This window comes from Mytilus californianus, unplaced genomic scaffold, assembly GCF_021869535.1.
Source record: "Mytilus californianus isolate M0D057914Y unplaced genomic scaffold, xbMytCali1.0.p SCAF_19, whole genome shotgun sequence".
Taxonomy (NCBI): domain Eukaryota; kingdom Metazoa; phylum Mollusca; class Bivalvia; order Mytilida; family Mytilidae; genus Mytilus; species Mytilus californianus.
The window spans coordinates 4,863,482-4,882,892 of NW_026262667.1; the positions used below are offsets into that span (position 1 = coordinate 4,863,482).

The 19,411-nt window shown below is 32.6% G+C and overlaps 1 protein-coding gene across 1 annotated transcript; it reads left to right on the forward strand.

Annotated features, from left to right (window-relative positions):
* Positions 1–16,172: 16,172 nt before the first annotated feature.
* On the forward strand, positions 16,173–19,018 carry LOC127727110 (growth arrest and DNA damage-inducible protein GADD45 beta-like). The gene is made up of 5 exons (XM_052234524.1): positions 16,173–16,339; positions 17,180–17,284; positions 17,537–17,657; positions 17,941–18,146; positions 18,418–19,018. The coding sequence occupies exons 1-4, from the start codon at positions 16,296–16,298 to the stop codon at positions 18,112–18,114; spliced, it is 444 nt and encodes a 147-aa protein (XP_052090484.1). The 5' UTR covers positions 16,173–16,295; the 3' UTR covers positions 18,115–18,146; positions 18,418–19,018.
* Positions 19,019–19,411: the final 393 nt, after the last annotated feature.

A 19,411-nucleotide genomic window follows, 5' to 3' on the forward strand; every position in this document is an offset into this window, starting at 1 on the left:
CCTGGAATAGACTGCGAGACACATAGGCAGTATATAAACACACCAAAGGGGCAATCACATATCATAAGTAAACAAAAAGAAATCACTATTGCCAAAATGAACAGGAACCATGTAAAGGAAATCCCTGAAGGTTTTCTCACACCCTTCCACTGTTTTTATCGTTAATCACGAATTAAAAAAAAAATATATAGAATCTCCAACAAAAACAGTTTTATTTTTTGGGGATAATGCAAAGTGTGTTGGTCACTTGCTTTCATTTCGTTTAGATTTTCAAAACAACTTTATAAAAAAGTCCTTGGTATGGAAAATCTCCATAATATTCCATTTTAAAAGTACACAAGCTGTAAATTTGAAGACTTTATATAATTGTAAGAAAATAGTCCTAGTATAAAGTTGTACACAAGCTATATATTCGCGTATTACACAAGGCAAAAAAACTACAATGTACGTACATCTAATTAAGCATATTGTTCTCTTTCTGGTTATTCTCATATTAAATTGGGATTTTAGTGGTGCTTTGTAGGCATAGAGTTGTTGTGGCAGGCGATTTAGTCAGCCTTTTGAACATCAATTCCGTGAAATCGGTTGCAGTTTATCAAGTGTTTATTGATGCCATTGAACTATTACGTAAGTAGATAACATTGGATGTTAACTGACATCGTAATAAGCAACACATTGATTTGTTTTTGACAGACGCACAGAAACAATACATGATATCATATGACGCTTGTATTAAATGCGTTAATTCCAGTAAATGAGGACAATGACCTAACAAGTAATTTAGAAAATATTGGATATGACAATTGTAAATTGTACTGAAATATTTCAACAAAAAAGTAGTAGACCGAATTAAGGCACAGTAGAAATAACGAGTGGACTGTTACAATGAATGCATGTACTTGATTTGATTAATGGATAGCACATGACCTGTGTTTTATTTTTACCTCCGGGTAGCGCAGGTGTGTTTAAGTTTGACCTCCGGACAGCATATGACCTGTGTTTTATTTTGAGTTCCACGTAGTGCAGGGTCTGCGTTTTAATTTGATTTGACCTCCGCGTAGCGCAGGAACTATGTTTTATTTTGACCTCCGAGTAGTGCAGGGCCTGTCTTTAAATTTGACCTCCGGATAGCACATGACCTGTGTTTTATTTTGACCACTGGATAGCACATAGCATAAGTTTTTATTTGATAGTCCATGGACTGTCTTTCAATTTAATCATTGCATGGCAAACACTCGAACTGTTTTTATATTTGATCACGTGATCCTCAGTTTTAATTAGATTCCTGGATAACACAGAGCCAGTGTTTTTATTTGACCGACGGATATATATAGCACAAGACCAGTGTTTTTATGTGACCAACGGATAGCGCAGGACCTGTGTTTTATTTAAGTGATTACTTGATAGCACTGCGTGGTCCTTTTTGCGTGGTAGCGCAAGATCTGTTTTTCATTTCACTCGATAGCACAGAGACTGTGTTATATTATGTATTATATTATCAAATGATAAAACAAGACCCGTGTTAAAGGATTCATGTAGAAGGGTTATTTAGTTGACTTCATTATACTGTTGACTCCGTTCGCCCGACTGTTTTTTTTTATATATATAAATCGGAAAAAACTAATTGGATTGAAATGGCTACAAAATTATATTATCCTAAAAGAAAAACAACGTCTACTAATGAAATGATGATGGATGGCTGCTTAACGTCCAGCGGTCTACTATTGAATTGTAAATACAGATGAATATGCGTGTGCACAAAAGGTTTCCCAAGCTGGTGAAAAAAGTAGTATTCACAATTTCCACGCCAATACTCTAAGGGTAGCTTTGGTAAAGAAATATGGTAAACTGAACTTCTTCTGTCCGGTAGTTTAAGACCAAACCCGATTGGTCGTCCATATGTTTATTATATAAATACTCAGCCACGTCCGACCAGAATCGTAAAGTTAAATACCATGTCCCGTCTTTAGAGATGGTTACGCTCTCATCACGTTGAAAATCTTTGCAACAAATTGGGATGGGGGTGTTTATTTAAAAAAAAAAATGATTATGTGATGAATTGTTTTATTTGTTCTAGTTCTGAATATGCCTGAACTGTTTTCCACTGGACGTTAAGCTAACACACTCAATTAATTGCATTTATGTTCATATAAGTGATTGCTTTTCTTTTGATATTGAATATGATGTATTTTGCATTTTTGTTTGTTTTGTTGGATGTTAATGCTGATCTGACTTAATCAGTGACACTTTGACATAAATGAACACAGAAACAGGTATCAACTGGTAACAACTAAAAAAAACTCGTTATAAGATAAATATAAAATTCATAAATTTTCTTGGCTGACGTAAAGTATATACACGAGCATCTGTAAGCTATAAGTATTTACATTTATGGAAATTCAATGAAACAGGGAGAGGTTAAAATGTTTGTTGTTTCATGATCTATCAGGCTCAGGCTCCCTAATATATATTTACCCTTAGAATTGTATATTCTGGTAAATATTTTTTTATTTAACTTTCATATCACCTAGGTTTAGGTTGATACATCAATAGACTTTTTTTCTGTTTTCTCCTGTTTTCAATTAATTTGTTTTGGCCATGGTCGATATAATACGCTTTCCATGGTTCGGGTTTATTTTTTTCTTTTAGCTGCGTAATAATGACTTTGTATTCGCTTTGAGTTGTTTCTTGAAACATTTACTTTTTGTGCAAGTAATTGTATCAAAGTTCGTTGTCTTCACTCAACGTTGGTAAATTCATTATAAAAACAACAAAGCAATCTAAAATACACGAAATTTTCTCAATCTAAAATACACGAAATTATCTCAATCTAAAATACACGAAATTATCTCAATCTAAAATACACGAAATTATCTCAATCTAAAATACGCGAAATTATCTCAGCAGGAAAACATAAGATTGTCAATTTCAGAGTAAGAATTAATTAAGCAATAAAACAATTAACATGGCTGTAACATACAGGCTTTTCTTGGGGTGCACGCATTCTTCATTGTCAGTACTATACTAGAGGTTTTAGAAGTTAATATTGGTATGCATCAATACTATACTAGAGGCTAAGAAGTTAATATTGATTTGCATCAATACTATACTATACTAGAGGCATAGAAGTTACTATTGGTATGCATCAATACTATACTATACTATACTAGAGGCTAAGAAGTTAATATTTGTATGCATCAATACTATACTATACTAGAGGCTAAGAAGTTAATATTGGTATGCATCAATACTATACTATACTAGAGGCTCAGATGTTACTATTGGTATGCATCAATACTATACTATACTAGAGGATAAGAAGTTACTATTGGTATGCATCAATACTATACTAGAGGCTCAGAAGTTACTATTGGTATGCATCAATACTATACTAGAGGCTCAGAAGTTACTATTGGTATGCATCAATACTATACTAGAGGCTCAGAAGTTACTATTGGTATGCATCAATACTATACTATACTAGAAGCTAAGCTAGAAGTTACTATTGGTATGCATCAATACTATACTATACTAGAGGCTAAGAAGTTACTATTGGTATGCATCAATACTATACTATACCAGAGGCTAAGAAGTTACTATTGGTATGCATCAATACTATACTATACTAGAAGCTAAGCTAGAAGTTACTATTGGTATGCATCAATACTATACTATACTAGAGGCTAAGAAGTTACTATTGGTATGCATCAATACTATACTATACTAGAGGATAAGAAGTTACTATTGGTATGCATCAATACTATATACTATACTAGAAGCTAAGAAGTTAATATTGGTATGCATCAATACTATACTATACTAGAGGCTCAGAAGTTACTATTGGTATGCATCAATACTATACTATACTAGAGGCTAAGAAGTTACTATTGGTATGCATCAATACTATACTATACTAGAGGCTAAGAAGTTACTATTGGTATGCATCAATACTATACTATACTAGAGGCTAAGAAGTTAATATTTGTATGCATTAATACTATACTAGAGGCTAAGAAGTTACTATTGGTATGCATCAATACTATACTAGAGGCTAAGAAGTTACTATTGGTATGCATCAATACTATACTATACTAGAGGCTAAGAAGTTACTATTGGTATGCATCAATACTATACTATACTAGAGGCTAAGAAGTTAATATTGGTATGCATCAATACTATAATATACCAGAGGCTAAGAAGTTACTATTGGTATGCATCAATACTATACTATACTAGAGGCTAAAAAGTTACTATTGGTATGCATCAATACTATACTATACTAGAAGCTAAGAAGTTAATATTGGTATGCATCAATACTATACTACACTAGAAGCTAAGAAGTTACTATTGGTATGCATCAATACTATACTATACCAGAGGCTAAGAAGTTACTATTGGTATGCATCAATACTATACTATACTAGAAGCTAAGCTAGAAGTTACTATTGGTATGCATCAATACTATACTATACTAGAGGCTAAGAAGTTAATATTGGTATGCATCAATACTATACTATACTAGAGGCTAAGAAGTTACTATTGGTATGCATCAATACTATACTATACTAGAAGCTAAGAAGTTACTATTGGTATGCATCAATACTATACTATACTAGAGGCTAAGAAGTTAATATTGGTATGCATCAATACTATACTAGAGGCTAAGAAGTTACTATTGGTATGCATCAATACTATACTATACTAGAGGCTAAGAAGTTACTATTGGTATGCATCAATACTATACTATACTAGAGGCTAAGAAGTTAATATTTGTATGCATCAATACTATACTATACTAGAGGCTAAGAAGTTAATATTTGTATGCATCAATACTATACTATACTAGAGGCTAAGCTAGAAGTTACTATTGGTATGCATCAATACTATACTATTCTAGTGGCTAAGAAATTAATATTGGTATGCATCAATACTATACTAGAGGCTAAGAAGTTAATATTGATTTGCATCAATACTATACTATACTAGAGGCATATAAGTTACTATTGGTATGCATCAATACTATACTATACTAGAGGCTAAGAAGTTGATATTGGTATGCATCAATACTATACTATACTATACTAGAGGCTAAGAAGTTAATATTTGTATGCATCAATACTATACTATACTAGAGGCTAAGAAGTTAATATTGGTATGCATCAATACTATACTATACTAGAGGCTCAGATGTTACTATTGGTATGCATCAATACTATACTATACTAGAGGATAAGAAGTTACTATTGGTATGCATCAATACTATACTAGAGGCTCAGAAGTTACTATTGGTATGCATCAATACTATACTAGAGGCTCAGAAGTTACTATTGGTATGCATCAATACTATACTAGAGGCTCAGAAGTTACTATTGGTATGCATCAATACTATACTATACTAGAAGCTAAGCTAGAAGTTACTATTGGTATGCATCAATACTATACTATACTAGAGGCTAAGAAGTTACTATTGGTATGCATCAATACTATACTATACCAGAGGCTAAGAAGTTACTATTGGTATGCATCAATACTATACTATACTAGAAGCTAAGCTAGAAGTTACTATTGGTATGCATCAATACTATACTATACTAGAGGCTAAGAAGTTAATATTGGTATGCATCAATACTATACTATACTAGAGGCTAAGAAGTTACTATTGGTATGCATCAATACTATATACTATACTAGAAGCTAAGAAGTTAATATTGGTATGCATCAATACTATACTATACTAGAGGCTCAGAAGTTACTATTGGTATGCATCAATACTATACTATACTAGAGGCTAAGAAGTTACTATTGGTATGCATCAATACTATACTATACTAGAGGCTAAGAAGTTACTATTGGTATGCATCAATACTATACTATACTAGAGGCTAAGAAGTTAATATTTGTATGCATTAATACTATACTAGAGGCTAAGAAGTTACTATTGGTATGCATCAATACTATACTAGAGGCTAAGAAGTTACTATTGGTATGCATCAATACTATACTATACTAGAGGCTAAGAAGTTACTATTGGTATGCATCAATACTATACTATACTAGAGGCTAAGAAGTTAATATTGGTATGCATCAATACTATAATATACCAGAGGCTAAGAAGTTACTATTGGTATGCATCAATACTATACTATACTAGAGGCTAAAAAGTTACTATTGGTATGCATCAATACTATACTATACTAGAAGCTAAGAAGTTAATATTGGTATGCATCAATACTATACTACACTAGAAGCTAAGAAGTTACTATTGGTATGCATCAATACTATACTATACCAGAGGCTAAGAAGTTACTATTGGTATGCATCAATACTATACTATACTAGAAGCTAAGCTAGAAGTTACTATTGGTATGCATCAATACTATACTATACTAGAGGCTAAGAAGTTAATATTGGTATGCATCAATACTATACTATACTAGAGGCTAAGAAGTTACTATTGGTATGCATCAATACTATACTATACTAGAAGCTAAGAAGTTACTATTGGTATGCATCAATACTATACTATACTAGAGGCTAAGAAGTTAATATTGGTATGCATCAATACTATACTAGAGGCTAAGAAGTTACTATTGGTATGCATCAATACTATACTATACTAGAGGCTAAGAAGTTACTATTGGTATGCATCAATACTATACTATACTAGAGGCTAAGAAGTTAATATTTGTATGCATCAATACTATACTATACTAGAGGCTAAGAAGTTACTATTGGTATGCATCAATACTATACTATACTAGAGGCTAAGAAGTTACTATTGGTATGCATCAATACTATACTATACTAGAGGCTAAGAAGTTACTATTGGTATGCATCAATACTATACTATACCAGAGACTAAGAAGTTACTATTGGTATGCATCAATACTATAATACTATACTAGAGGCTAAGAAGTTAATATTTGTATGCATCAATACTATACTATACTAGAGGTTCAGAAGTTACTATTGGTATATATGCATCAATACTATACTATACTAGAGGCTAAGAAGTTAATATTTGTATGCATCAATACTATACTATACTAGAGGCTAAGAAGTTACTATTGGTATGCATCAATACTATACTATACTAGAGGCTAAGAAGTTACTATTGGAATGCATCAATACTATACTATACTAGAGGCTAAGAAGTTACTATTGGTATGCATCAATACTATACTATACTAGAGGCTAAGAAGTTACTATTGGTATGCATCAATACTATAATACTATACTAGAGGCTAAGAAGTTAATATTTGTATGCATCAATACTATACTATACTAGAGGCTAAGAAGTTAATATTTGTATGCATCAATACTATACTATACTAGAGGCTAAGCTAGAAGTTACTATTGGTATGCATCAATACTATACTATTCTAGTGGCTAAGAAATTAATATTGGTATGCATCGATATTATACTAGAGGCTAAGAAGTTACTATTGGTATACAATCTACAAAGATGCACTTAAAACTTGCCAAACCCATTTCAGGAAAAATGCTTGCGAATAAATGTAAAACTATATACTTGTTTACATGATGTGGATGTTAAGACGTACCATTTTTGTAACTAGTTTTTTCTAGTTATTGTTTGTTATATAAGTAACATATACTACCCCTTTTAACACTTATCATGACTGTGAAAATTGGAGCCTTATAAACTTGGCACGACTTCACTTATTTTCATACCTGAAATGACCTTCATATCGAACAAATATTTACATCGACCTTTGCGACAACATATATCCTACTGGCTTAGATCTAGAACATAAACACATTATATATATATATATACACGCAATTCTCAATTATCTCGTAATTTGGTCATGTTGCTGTCTATCTTGCATATAACTATTGCATGAAATAATTACATTGAACTGCAAAAGATTCAGGTTGTTTGAACAGTGTATGAAAGAATTATCAGTTAAAGTCTTTAACTACCTCCCCCCCCCCTTTTCCCCTTCCAAAAAAAAACCCCATCGGATTACAGACATATTTAGCGCAAACAGCAATGTATAAAAAAAAATGCTATGAAAACCTGGAAAATATCGGTTATAAAATTCACCTGTTATTGGACATACAACTTTACAGGTATATTACAGAGTGTTATATGAATTGGGATATATATCAACACCCGTATATAGTCACGCCATTTAACTCTAACCATATATGTACACCCTATGCATACTTATTCATTATTTCATTATCATTTGGAGAAGGTATGTTGTCCCTTATGCCCTTTACCTTATTAGGAAACTTTTATTTTACTATTTTGAGAATTTACCCGGCAAGAAACGTTATAAAGGAGGAAACATGCATTGTATTAGTGTACAGATCTACCAAGCGAAAAAAGTTTAAAAGAAATGATGATTTCATAAACGATTTATGGTTCCTTTTATAGTATTAAGATATTTAACAAATCTCATTCTATTTTATCCCTTTCTAGTTCTAAATTTAGTACTAGACTTAAAATCTGTTGTACGTTTAGTCATGAAATATATGGATTCAATACTTTATATAGAAACAAGGTAATAAAAACTAACATACAAAGCAAATACTTGAATGTTGATTCAACATATTACCATCGATCGTATTAATAGATTGCATGTTTGCTATTTTTGCAAGCTGTACATATTAGTATACAGTTTAATATTTTTGAACGTCAAGTCGTTTAATAAATTATAAAATAAAAGAAGAATGTGTCTGCGGACAGGAATGCTCCGGCAAAGCTTTGCAACGAATATGAAACGGACGGACGGACGGAAAGACGGAAGGATGGACGGTCAAGGGTTGCACTTAATGTCCCCGTCACCTACGGCGGGGGCATAAAAATCACGATTCCTTCTGCGTGAAATTGTCGTATATCAGACTCCAAGGACTACTTTTTTGGAATGGACATTCTAAATTGTAAAATAAAAGACCTTCAGAAAGTTCAATTTTTAAAATGCAAAGTATCAGCATACCACCACTGTTTTAAAACACCAATAACAATTCTTAACACATGATCTTTATTCCCAATTAAAACAAAACGCAAATAGATTTATTGATTGGTTGACGTCTTCCTAACGGCCACTGGCAAATATTTCATACATATTAAGAATAATACATATTAAACAACAAATCAAATAGATATGTTTTGCAAAGTCGAACCGTGTTTTTCTGGGTGGGAAATAAAGACTGCATATGGAAAAAAGAACATGTTGAATATGGGCAAAACTTGTATTTCAACAGGATACCTCCGATCCTCTCTATATATGGTTTCAATGGTTCTTTGACGAGCAGAGAGCGCATTACTCTTCAAACATGATCATTGATTGAAAATTCAAATTCCGACCAGACGCCTGTGAACTCCAGGTAAACATATGTCGTTACCCAAGCCGCCCATGGAGTACAAAGTACCTTTTCCCATAATGAGAGCTACCACCCAAAAGCTAACAGTGGTATAGAAAATGCATGGTCACTCCCCATCCAGGAGTTAAATCTATACATGCGAAAGGTGGTCGTTCGTTTGTCTGGGCAGGATGTATAAATACGCAGCAACGTCCCGTCGGAATGGGGACTTTACATCCAATGCCTCTGGTAGAGATAATATCACGCTACCTGCACGCTACAGAACCACAAAAGCAACTCTTTGATGGGTTCGTAGGTGGTCTGTTGCAAGGCACAATTTCTACCCCAATCCAACTTACCCCTTTTCCCCTTCAAAATTAATTTTACCACCCGATCCATTTTGGAAAAAACCTATACCTTTTGCATGTATCTTTAATTTCTTTTCGTCTTGAATATGCATGTATTGAAATATTTGCATCTGTATGAAGCAATGGATCATCGGATAACACTTTGTGTATGTATTAGGTGCATTCTTCCTAACATCTCTCGTTTTCCATGATTTCTTCCTTATATGACTGATTCTCGTTTTGAATTTAGCTGTAATATTGACGGCTGATCAATCAGTACATCAATATATTGAGGATCAGCTTCATATTCAAATTTTATTTTAAGGGTCGCCCGGGATGAAAGACGATACATTTAGACTGCCACTGGAAAACGAGGGTATTTTTGAAAGGGAAAGAAATTTCGCATTGCAAAAGGTCACCTACGTTCTTAACGTGCAGAGAGCGTGGCACTCTCTCAGTGACAAGAGGCATCGGATTTAATGTCCCCATTCTGACCAGACGTGGCTGCGTATTTATACATCCCGAACAATCAAACGGACCCCCCTCCCCTTTTGGCAAGAGTTTAAATGCCGATCGGAAGAAGACCACAAGTGGCCATAAGTGCAATCCCCAGTCACCTTTGGTGTTTGAATGTCGCAATTATAAGACATATTGGCATATCGGCATTAGAACAAGAAACAGAAACAGACAAACCATTACATAGAATTTTAATTAAAACAAGGAAGTCATTATGTATGTCATTAATGAATTTGCATATTGGTGTCGGCATAGATAAACATTTGTATGTACTTTAACTACTATATATTGCACCCTTAACTACAAATATTGATGTTTGTTTAAAGTCCCTTTTTTCTGTAATCTCATATGCGTGTTTATATATATCCTGCACAGGTAAATTAATAATACCAAATTATTTTGGCAACAGAATAACGGACTTTAGTTTGTTTGGTAAAATTTAGTACTTTCGACAGGCTGCAAAACACCTATATATACCTACAGGTAATCATTTCCTGTTATCTCTGGGATCATTTGGTGCACTAACACAGAGTACATCAACGGTTTTCCCCAGTATACAAATAAATGTACCTTAGCACTAGATGCAAGTTTTAGACTGAATTCAAAATCGTAAATGAATAAGATTAAGTAAAGCACCATCTTTTTATCGTTCAGTTTAAATCTGCATTTGTTGAAGGTCAATTATACACGATGAACAATATTATAAGTAAAAGAAGTATGCAAGATATGAAATACGATTGGTTCGCACTAAAAATTTATTTTAATATTATTTGTTTGAAAGTTTTCTTATTTCATTTACAAACAGTAAGACGTCCCGATTCTTTGTTAGTCACCTGACCTATATACATGTTAGTTTTCTTTGATCTTTTGTTATATGACTAACATGAGAAAAGATAACATGTAGGAAGTGGTCAAAGTATCATATGACAATTGTCGACAATAATGAAGCAAGCAGGCAGGAACTTCACTTTTTTGTACTACATGCCTCCAGCAAACCGTGACGCGGGGGAGTGAGACACAAATTTTGTTTATCATCTTTATTAAATCCCCCGTTGAGATACCGAATAAAAAGAGTTATTTATGTCATTCATCATTGAAGAAAAATACATTTCATTAAAAGGGGGAATAATAATTTTTTTTTACACTTATCGACAGTGGAAAGCTTTCATTCTCAACGACTTCAATCCTTGACAGTATATTAGAGAATGTATGTGTCATACGAAAGAGCACTGGACGCATGTGTACATCTTACGACTTAATACTAATCAGCTATATTAATGAATCACTTCTATGAGAAAATACACTGACTCATATGACATACATAGTCAGAGATCGATAAGTTACTCAGCAAAAACATCTTCATCAGTATGTAATGTAAAAGTCGTTTAATGATCAACCAATCGATATTATTGTTGTGAACCCAGACAAATATTTTGCAACTTTGCAATGCTTAGGATGAGGTTAGTTGGTACGATAAACAAGTCATAGTACAAAAACTAACATTCCATAAAGCTTTTAAGAGGAACGGATATTTCCATTAACATGAAAATGCAGATACATTTATGCTGAATAGAATATGTTTACACATCTATTTTATAGAAATAAATACCACATTAGCTTCCTTTGCGTAATTTAAACATTTTATTTATTTGTTTTGCTTTCAGTAAAGAGGCTGTATATTAACTTTTAGATAATGCAAGCATAAGCAGACGTAGTTCGGAAATACAAAACATTACACTTCAGGATTGGGGGTGCACAGTGATGAACTACGATGATGTCACAGGGTCCAGTCAACTATAATTTTAAGGAATTTAATGCAACAGGGTTTCCTAAATGTTATCTATCTAAAGCCATCGAAGTAACTGGCCTAGACTGATGTAGAACTGACGTGTGTAAAGGTATGGTTTGTTTGCATTAGACGTATCTGAAGAGTTACTTATGCCTCTCGTTACATACTGGAATGTGAAATATGCAACAAATTCAAAGAATGCTAATCGAATGCATTGTTTTATTACGGGTACTTCATTGAGTATTACTGTTATAAACAGGTATTACCTGTGTCTCACCTGGATGGCGCATATGTCCTTTAAATACCTACCTTCACGGAGTGAACTTTGAAGTTGGCATTATTACAATGGCTTATATATAACATACAGGGGGTCCCAGTCAACACTTTAAAACAAGTTTATCTTGTTAGCAAATACCCCTTACAAAGAAAGGAAAAGTAGAATACCCCACCCAAGAGAACGCACTACTAAAATCAGGTCATTTCAGCTGTTGTTGTTTTTATTTTGCGGAATATATACCCATGCACTTGTTATGTTGCTTTCTACTGACACTAGAAAAATCAAGCCTATTCAAAGTAATCAGTATATCTTAACGTCTCCCGAACTATTGAAAAAAATGTACAGTTATGTATTTATTTAAAAACAGGTAGCTATTTTTAAGTTTTAGTGTTGAAAACCCCTTAATATACACTTAATACACACTTTGTTATATCAGGATGTGTAAAATTCATTCATTATTTTCCCTGAGATTAACATCTTAAGTTTAGTCACTATCAAATCCGATTAATGTAGTAACTTTCTCATAACTGTAAAACCACAAATATGTTCAAATAACGTACACACATAATTCTCTAATGCAGCTAATTTAATTCGGGAATTTCAAAAATTTCCGGATCTCATTTTCTAACAAGATGAATTTCGAACAAAGAACATTGACAAAACACCGTATTGAGAAAACATATTTTGCCTGTAAGGCGATACATCTTAAATGCATGGTCTTAAATATTCCTTGTTCCATGAAAATGCAGAAACACTGTCGACAGGTGTTTGTGTCAACTGTATATATATATCAAGTCAAGTTTTAAAACAAATAAGGAAGACAAAAAACATATTTAACCCAGATTTACTAATGAACTAATTAACTTGCATATGTACCAATATCATCTGTCATAAGGATAGAAAATTATCTTAATTGTACAAGGTCGGGAAAGCACGGCGAGCCGGGACTTACCGGAAACACATGATACTTGTAATAAATGTAAATATTAATTATCATGTGTTTTTATGATCTTGTTTGATTTTGATATGACAGTCACACGAAATACACACAACGGAAGTACACAAAATACTTAATAATTGTAGGATATCCTTTACAGCTTTGTGAAAATAATTATATTTTAGAATCAAGTAAATATATAAAGACATATTTAGTTTGATATTTCCCAAATTTGTGTGCATTGTTGTGCTATTGTATACCATTTAGACCGATTGTTTCATAGCTACAGTATTTTCACCTTTAAGGTATAAAGTAAAGAATTTAAAAACGAAACTCTTTGTCACTAAAGTGAGCAACATTATTTTATCAATAAAACAGTAATGGATTTGACATTAAATGGGGGTCGTCCACCTATTTGTACGACTTTGCCCCCAGCAGAGCTATAGAAAAACAGTACATTAACGGGTGTTACACGGACACTTTTTAGATGATACACGGACACTTTTTAGTTGTTACACGGACACTTTTTATGAATAGAATCACTCGTGCGTGATCAGTGAGTTCATGGGCACTTTAAATTTCAATTAGATTTGAACTTTTTGTTTCACCGACATATTTCTTGTCTTTGTCATTAAAATATTTACGTTGGCATCAATAACTAATTTTTTTTCAAACAATTCCAGTATATTACTATTCATATCAGTACACTAAGGGATTGACCATTTAACTTCAAAAGGGGAGTTATGTGTTTTCCTAAAAAATATTCTGATCCCCAATTTTATGAGAAAAAATATATTGTGGTCAATCAGATGACAAAATAAAGTTCTGATTCCTGATTTTCCGAATACCGTATATAATAGTGCTAATTTCGAAAAAAAATATTTGGGTGATAGCGTTGATAAACTAAATCATTTTCTTACTCAGAAAAAAAACATACCCCCCTTTTGAAGCTAAATGGTCGGTCCGTAAATGTTATTTTTTTTTTTTTCAATATATGGACATGAATAGTATTCTGGACAATGCTGAAAGTAAAGAAATGCTGGTACCGACGTTTATATTTCAATAAAAAAGACAGGAAATATATATAAAAAAATCAAATCTAATCAAAAGATAAAATCCATATCAACTCACCAATGCACGATTGATCCTATAAATAAAAAGTGTCCGTGTAATACATGTTCAAATAGGCAGCAAATCTTGAAGAAAATCATTCAACTTATGTCACCAATTTTGGACGGTAAGCTGCGATTGGATCATATTGTGACACGTGTTTGATCCTGACCAACACTATTAGAGACATATATAAAAACCTATAAGAATAAAATATATAAAAAAAATCCAAAATATATGCCTATATATGGGTGATTTTAACAAGACAAAATCGATTTTTTCGTACCATTTCATTCACTAATGAAATAGGAAGTTCATTCTTTTTATATTGTTATTGAATTTATACATTTGGGAGCAAACGTACGATTTTTATTATTTTTTAAGGCGGAATGGGGAATGGAATGACACATCCTGCATGTTTTCAACAAAAACGAATCAAGCCTGTTTATTTTGAATTTATTTTAACCCCCCCCCCCCCCCTTTTCCGTTTTCCCCCAAATAAAAATCAAATGTTAGCTTGCTTACCTCTGAAATCTTTTTCATACATTACTTACTTGCGAAGATGCATTTTCAAAAGTCTCAAATGTGTACGACATTCATCTTTTACTTGACATGGTTCTTTTTTTTTATGAAATTATTAGATTCTTAAATTTCTTTAGAAAAAACTATAGGCTGAAGGGAAGTGAAAAAAAAGTTTGTTTAAACTGTCTTACTGTAACTTACATTAACTGGTATATGCCATTTAAGTTTCGAATATGTTAAATTTTGATACCTCTTCTACATGCAAAATGTACTACTTCTTTCTTGAAACGTCGTACAAGTCAGATACAAAACAAAGGTAACAAAAAACAGGCCGGAAACAAACTGCCGAATAGTTTTTCTGCACTCGTAGTCAGGTCAAGGTCCTCGGCTATCGCCTCGGACCTTCACCTGACTACTCGTGCAGAAAAACTATCCGGCAACGGTTGTTACCGGCCTGTTTCTTTGTTACCTTTGTATTGTATCTAATACTTAATGCTTTTTATGTACTGGTCAACGACTTCTACCCAACAATGGCTAATGACAACAAAAACATTCTAGACCATATCTGCATCTCAATTTTAATTTGTTAATATTTATATAAGAACACATATGATTGCATTGACCTTATGGTATTCAGTGCGATGCACATAGAGTGGCACAACTGCTCCGATTATACATTTTATTTAAACTCGGTGTCTTAATTGGTCTATCAATTGTTTTCAAAAGCTAAAATAAGCTCCATAAGAATGCAAATGTGTTATATCAGTTAATTTTGCCCATCCCCACACGGGATCAGCACTGGATCGAAATCACACCAATTTACCTTCTAAATCTAATGCAACTGTACCAAATTCAGAACGGTTGAAATAATTTGTTACATAATTATATTTTTGTTAATTTTTTGTCATTTCACTCTTCTGATCGATATCAAAGATCTTTGATAGGATGGATGAGAAAGAGAAAAATACCCATTGAATAGTGCACTTTAAATTGGTTCACTGTACAATCAGTAGTAGTTTAATCACTTCGTACCAACGTAAGGTTAACGTACCTGATAGTTGGGAGAATTTGGATAGTAGTAATCCAGTTGAAGCGTTTTTTCTATTATTTGGAGGATGTTTTTTAACAGTTTCTTGAATGCAACATTCATGTTTACTACTTGTCTCCAAAATTGTTAAAAAGTAAGGATTTAATGTTTTCTTTGTCGTGAAATATTCGAGGAAAATTGAATTTTCAAGGTCTTTGAGTCTATTCATTGTTGAAGACCAACCAATCAAATGCCAGTAAATATAGTATGTTCCGCCCTATTCTTAGTATAGGTATAAAACCAACGACTTTAGTACGTTATCATTTAAACATACGACAACTATTGCTCATAACACGTGGATATATATTTCTTAATTTATTGGAAGTATTGTATTTGTTTGTTGGATAATAAGTTATCTGGATTACACACAATTTATAATGACATTCTCTGAGGATATTGCAGTTTTCATGGAATCGCAAAGGTAAATATAATAATCATCTTTTGTTAATTAGTATCATTAAGTTCAGATGTTCTGTGTGTTAACTATCTCTTTTCTCTTTTGTTAAATTGATAGTGACTACATTTGTAAATAAAGCGCTAACATTAAAACTGCAACTCATATAAAGTCTCATACATTTATAGTGCCACATATAATTAAACAAAGCATACATTTTTTTGAAAAAGCAATACGCCAAAAATCGAGCAAAAATCGAGCAAAAATCACAAGCATGGAGACAATGGAAATGTTCGAACACATATTGTTAGGTACATTATGCTATGGGTTGATACCTGACCGTTTTAAACAAAGTATGCAAATGCATTTTTCTGAGTTTAAGGTCAAAGTTCATTCAATATATGCCTTTTCACATCTTGTCATTGAAATCATTGATTTGCAATAGACAAGTTTGAAAAATGTAGGACGTTATCTAGACACCTGTGACATTTGTTAATTACGTATTACTGATATATTGCTGTGAAATCAGAAAAGAAAAATGTTACAAACGCAGAAAACATGAAACATTATGTATTTTAACCTCCTACAGTCAATGCAACAGTGGGCGTCACATGATAATATGCGTAAGATGTAGGACGTCCTATATAAAATATTTCACCTTTCATGGATTATGCAAGGTTATTACGAAATATGCTGTTTACTGCAATTATATAAACGATGAACTGAAAAAACATTGCATAATTCACAAACATGTTTCATAAACATGCAAAGTTCAAGCGCTTTTCTCTGTTTTTCAGATAAAATTTCAAAATTATTTCGTACACAGTTACAGAAAGTCATAGTTATAATTTTCTGTTTCTTTTCCAGAAATGTAAACAACATAGGGTTTGCACTGAAAAAGTTGCTAGTGAAGGCACAGGAAGATGGTAGAATCGTGGTGGGAGTTTATGAATGCGCACAGATCTTGCAAAAGTAAGTTTACATATTATTAGTGACTGTACGTCAATAGTAAACATAAATGAACAGTTGGCAAAGATGCTAGCAGTAAAATGGGATTCGGTAAAAATAACGAAATATAAATGAAGAGTTGGCAAAGATGCTAGCTGTAAAATTGGATTCAATAAAAAAAAATATATAGTATTTCATTTTATTGCTTTGTCAGAACTTTGATATCCGGTTCGGTATTCATTGTTTTATATTTATGATTTTCTCTTTTTTTTACAGTTCTCCAGAAACAGTTCGACTGTGCTTGCTGCCAGAGATGGCCGAAACAGACGTGACAGTTCAAATTCATCATAAACTTGTTGAAGCTTTCTGCTGGGAAAATGATATCGAAGTCGTTAAGGTAAGATTACATAAGAGCTTTTGTAATCATTTTTATGAAACAGGATATTCCATTTAGTATGTAGTAAATTATTTTTTTGGAAAGTCGTTGTTTTATTTCCTAGTAATAAACAAGGGGATTCCCTGAAATAGATCGTGCATAGTTTTGAGAAACAAGGATGTTAAATATCAAGTCAATGAAAATTCTGAGAAAATCAATATTGCAACCTACGCAAAGTAACAGATAAACATGTTTATAGTGTATTTGTTATATCATTACGTTACTTTTTGTTATTGTTTTTCAGGTTGACAGTTTAAAAAAAATGGAAAAGGTGCTAATCGGCGAGGAGGTGGAAGGGAATGGTATTGAATGTGTGTTGATACAGAACGCCAAGACAGACGGCAGTGCTGATGAGTTCATAAATAACTACTATTCCATGTTAGCCAACCAAAGTCCTGTTATTGACCTGCCTGAATGAAGAAAATCCAGGGTTTTCATTGAACTTTCCAGGTAAATAAAACAAATTTGTTTGATAGCATTCATACTATTTGTGATAGCATTCATACTATTTGTGATAGCATTCATACTATTTGTGACTTCTGTATAAAGGATAAAAAATAGCATAAATGATTTTTTGAAGAGACGAAACTATCCAGATTTTTGGAGATAAATGACCACACAATTTATTTTACTGTGCATGTTTAAAGCTATTGAAGATGTAAAATGTATTTGTAAATATATGTGTATTCTGGTTTGACAGTCTTCTTTATTATTTGTTCAGGAAGCCAAAACCTGGTCAATCAAATTAATCTACATAGACAGAAAAAGTCAGCTTCAAGAGGACGTCAGATGACAACTCTGGAGAACCATAGACAGAACACATGACTAGCACCTCAACTGTTGCATACCGTTTGCAATAGGTAGTACAATTACTACTCTGATCCAGTGCTGCACCAAGAATGTTCCTACCATAACCGTGCTCATCATTGATAATCAACTGTTGTGAACTGCTAGCAACATATAACATCAGTCATTATATGGGTGTCAGAAGACTGTGAATATTTCAGATCGTCGTGGCATACGTAATTAGACTTAAAAGATCATGTTCGTGATAGATAAATTTTATTGCATATATCAATGTAATGATTCAGAACTTTAGAGCATATATTCATTGTGCTCCTACAGTAATTGTTAGCCAAGATTGGACATCGTTTGCTTTAATTGTGTATTATCATTTAGTTTATGTACATTTATGACTTCAAACAAACATGACTCATTTTGTGAAGTATATGAAAGTTTATAAATATATATTGTATAAACTTTCACTGTTTTTAATTATAAAATAGAAAATGTTTATGAATAAATATTTGAAAATATTTTAACATGATGTTTATTCAAGTTAAAACAAAAAAAATTTTTTGGCCTTCAGATACAAAAAAAAAACCAAACTGAGCAAACGCTACAAACACTATAGAACACTATAGAACAAAGTCCCAAAACCGAAAGCGATAACAATCAAGACAGGACTGAAGTTTGCTTTTTACAAATAAAAGAACAAGCATGAAGTAAAAAGTTCATTTACGAATCAGTTTTGTATTGACAGGAAAAAATCGAAGGTACAAAAACAAGTTTTTATTGTTAATGCACAATAAACAAGACCGTCGGAAAGAAAACAGGAAATCTATTGTATAAACAGAACATAATTAACTTCCGAAGCACGTAGTCCTTCAGTTGTTATTTCATTGAATGTGCTTGATCATCAGTTTAATACTTAT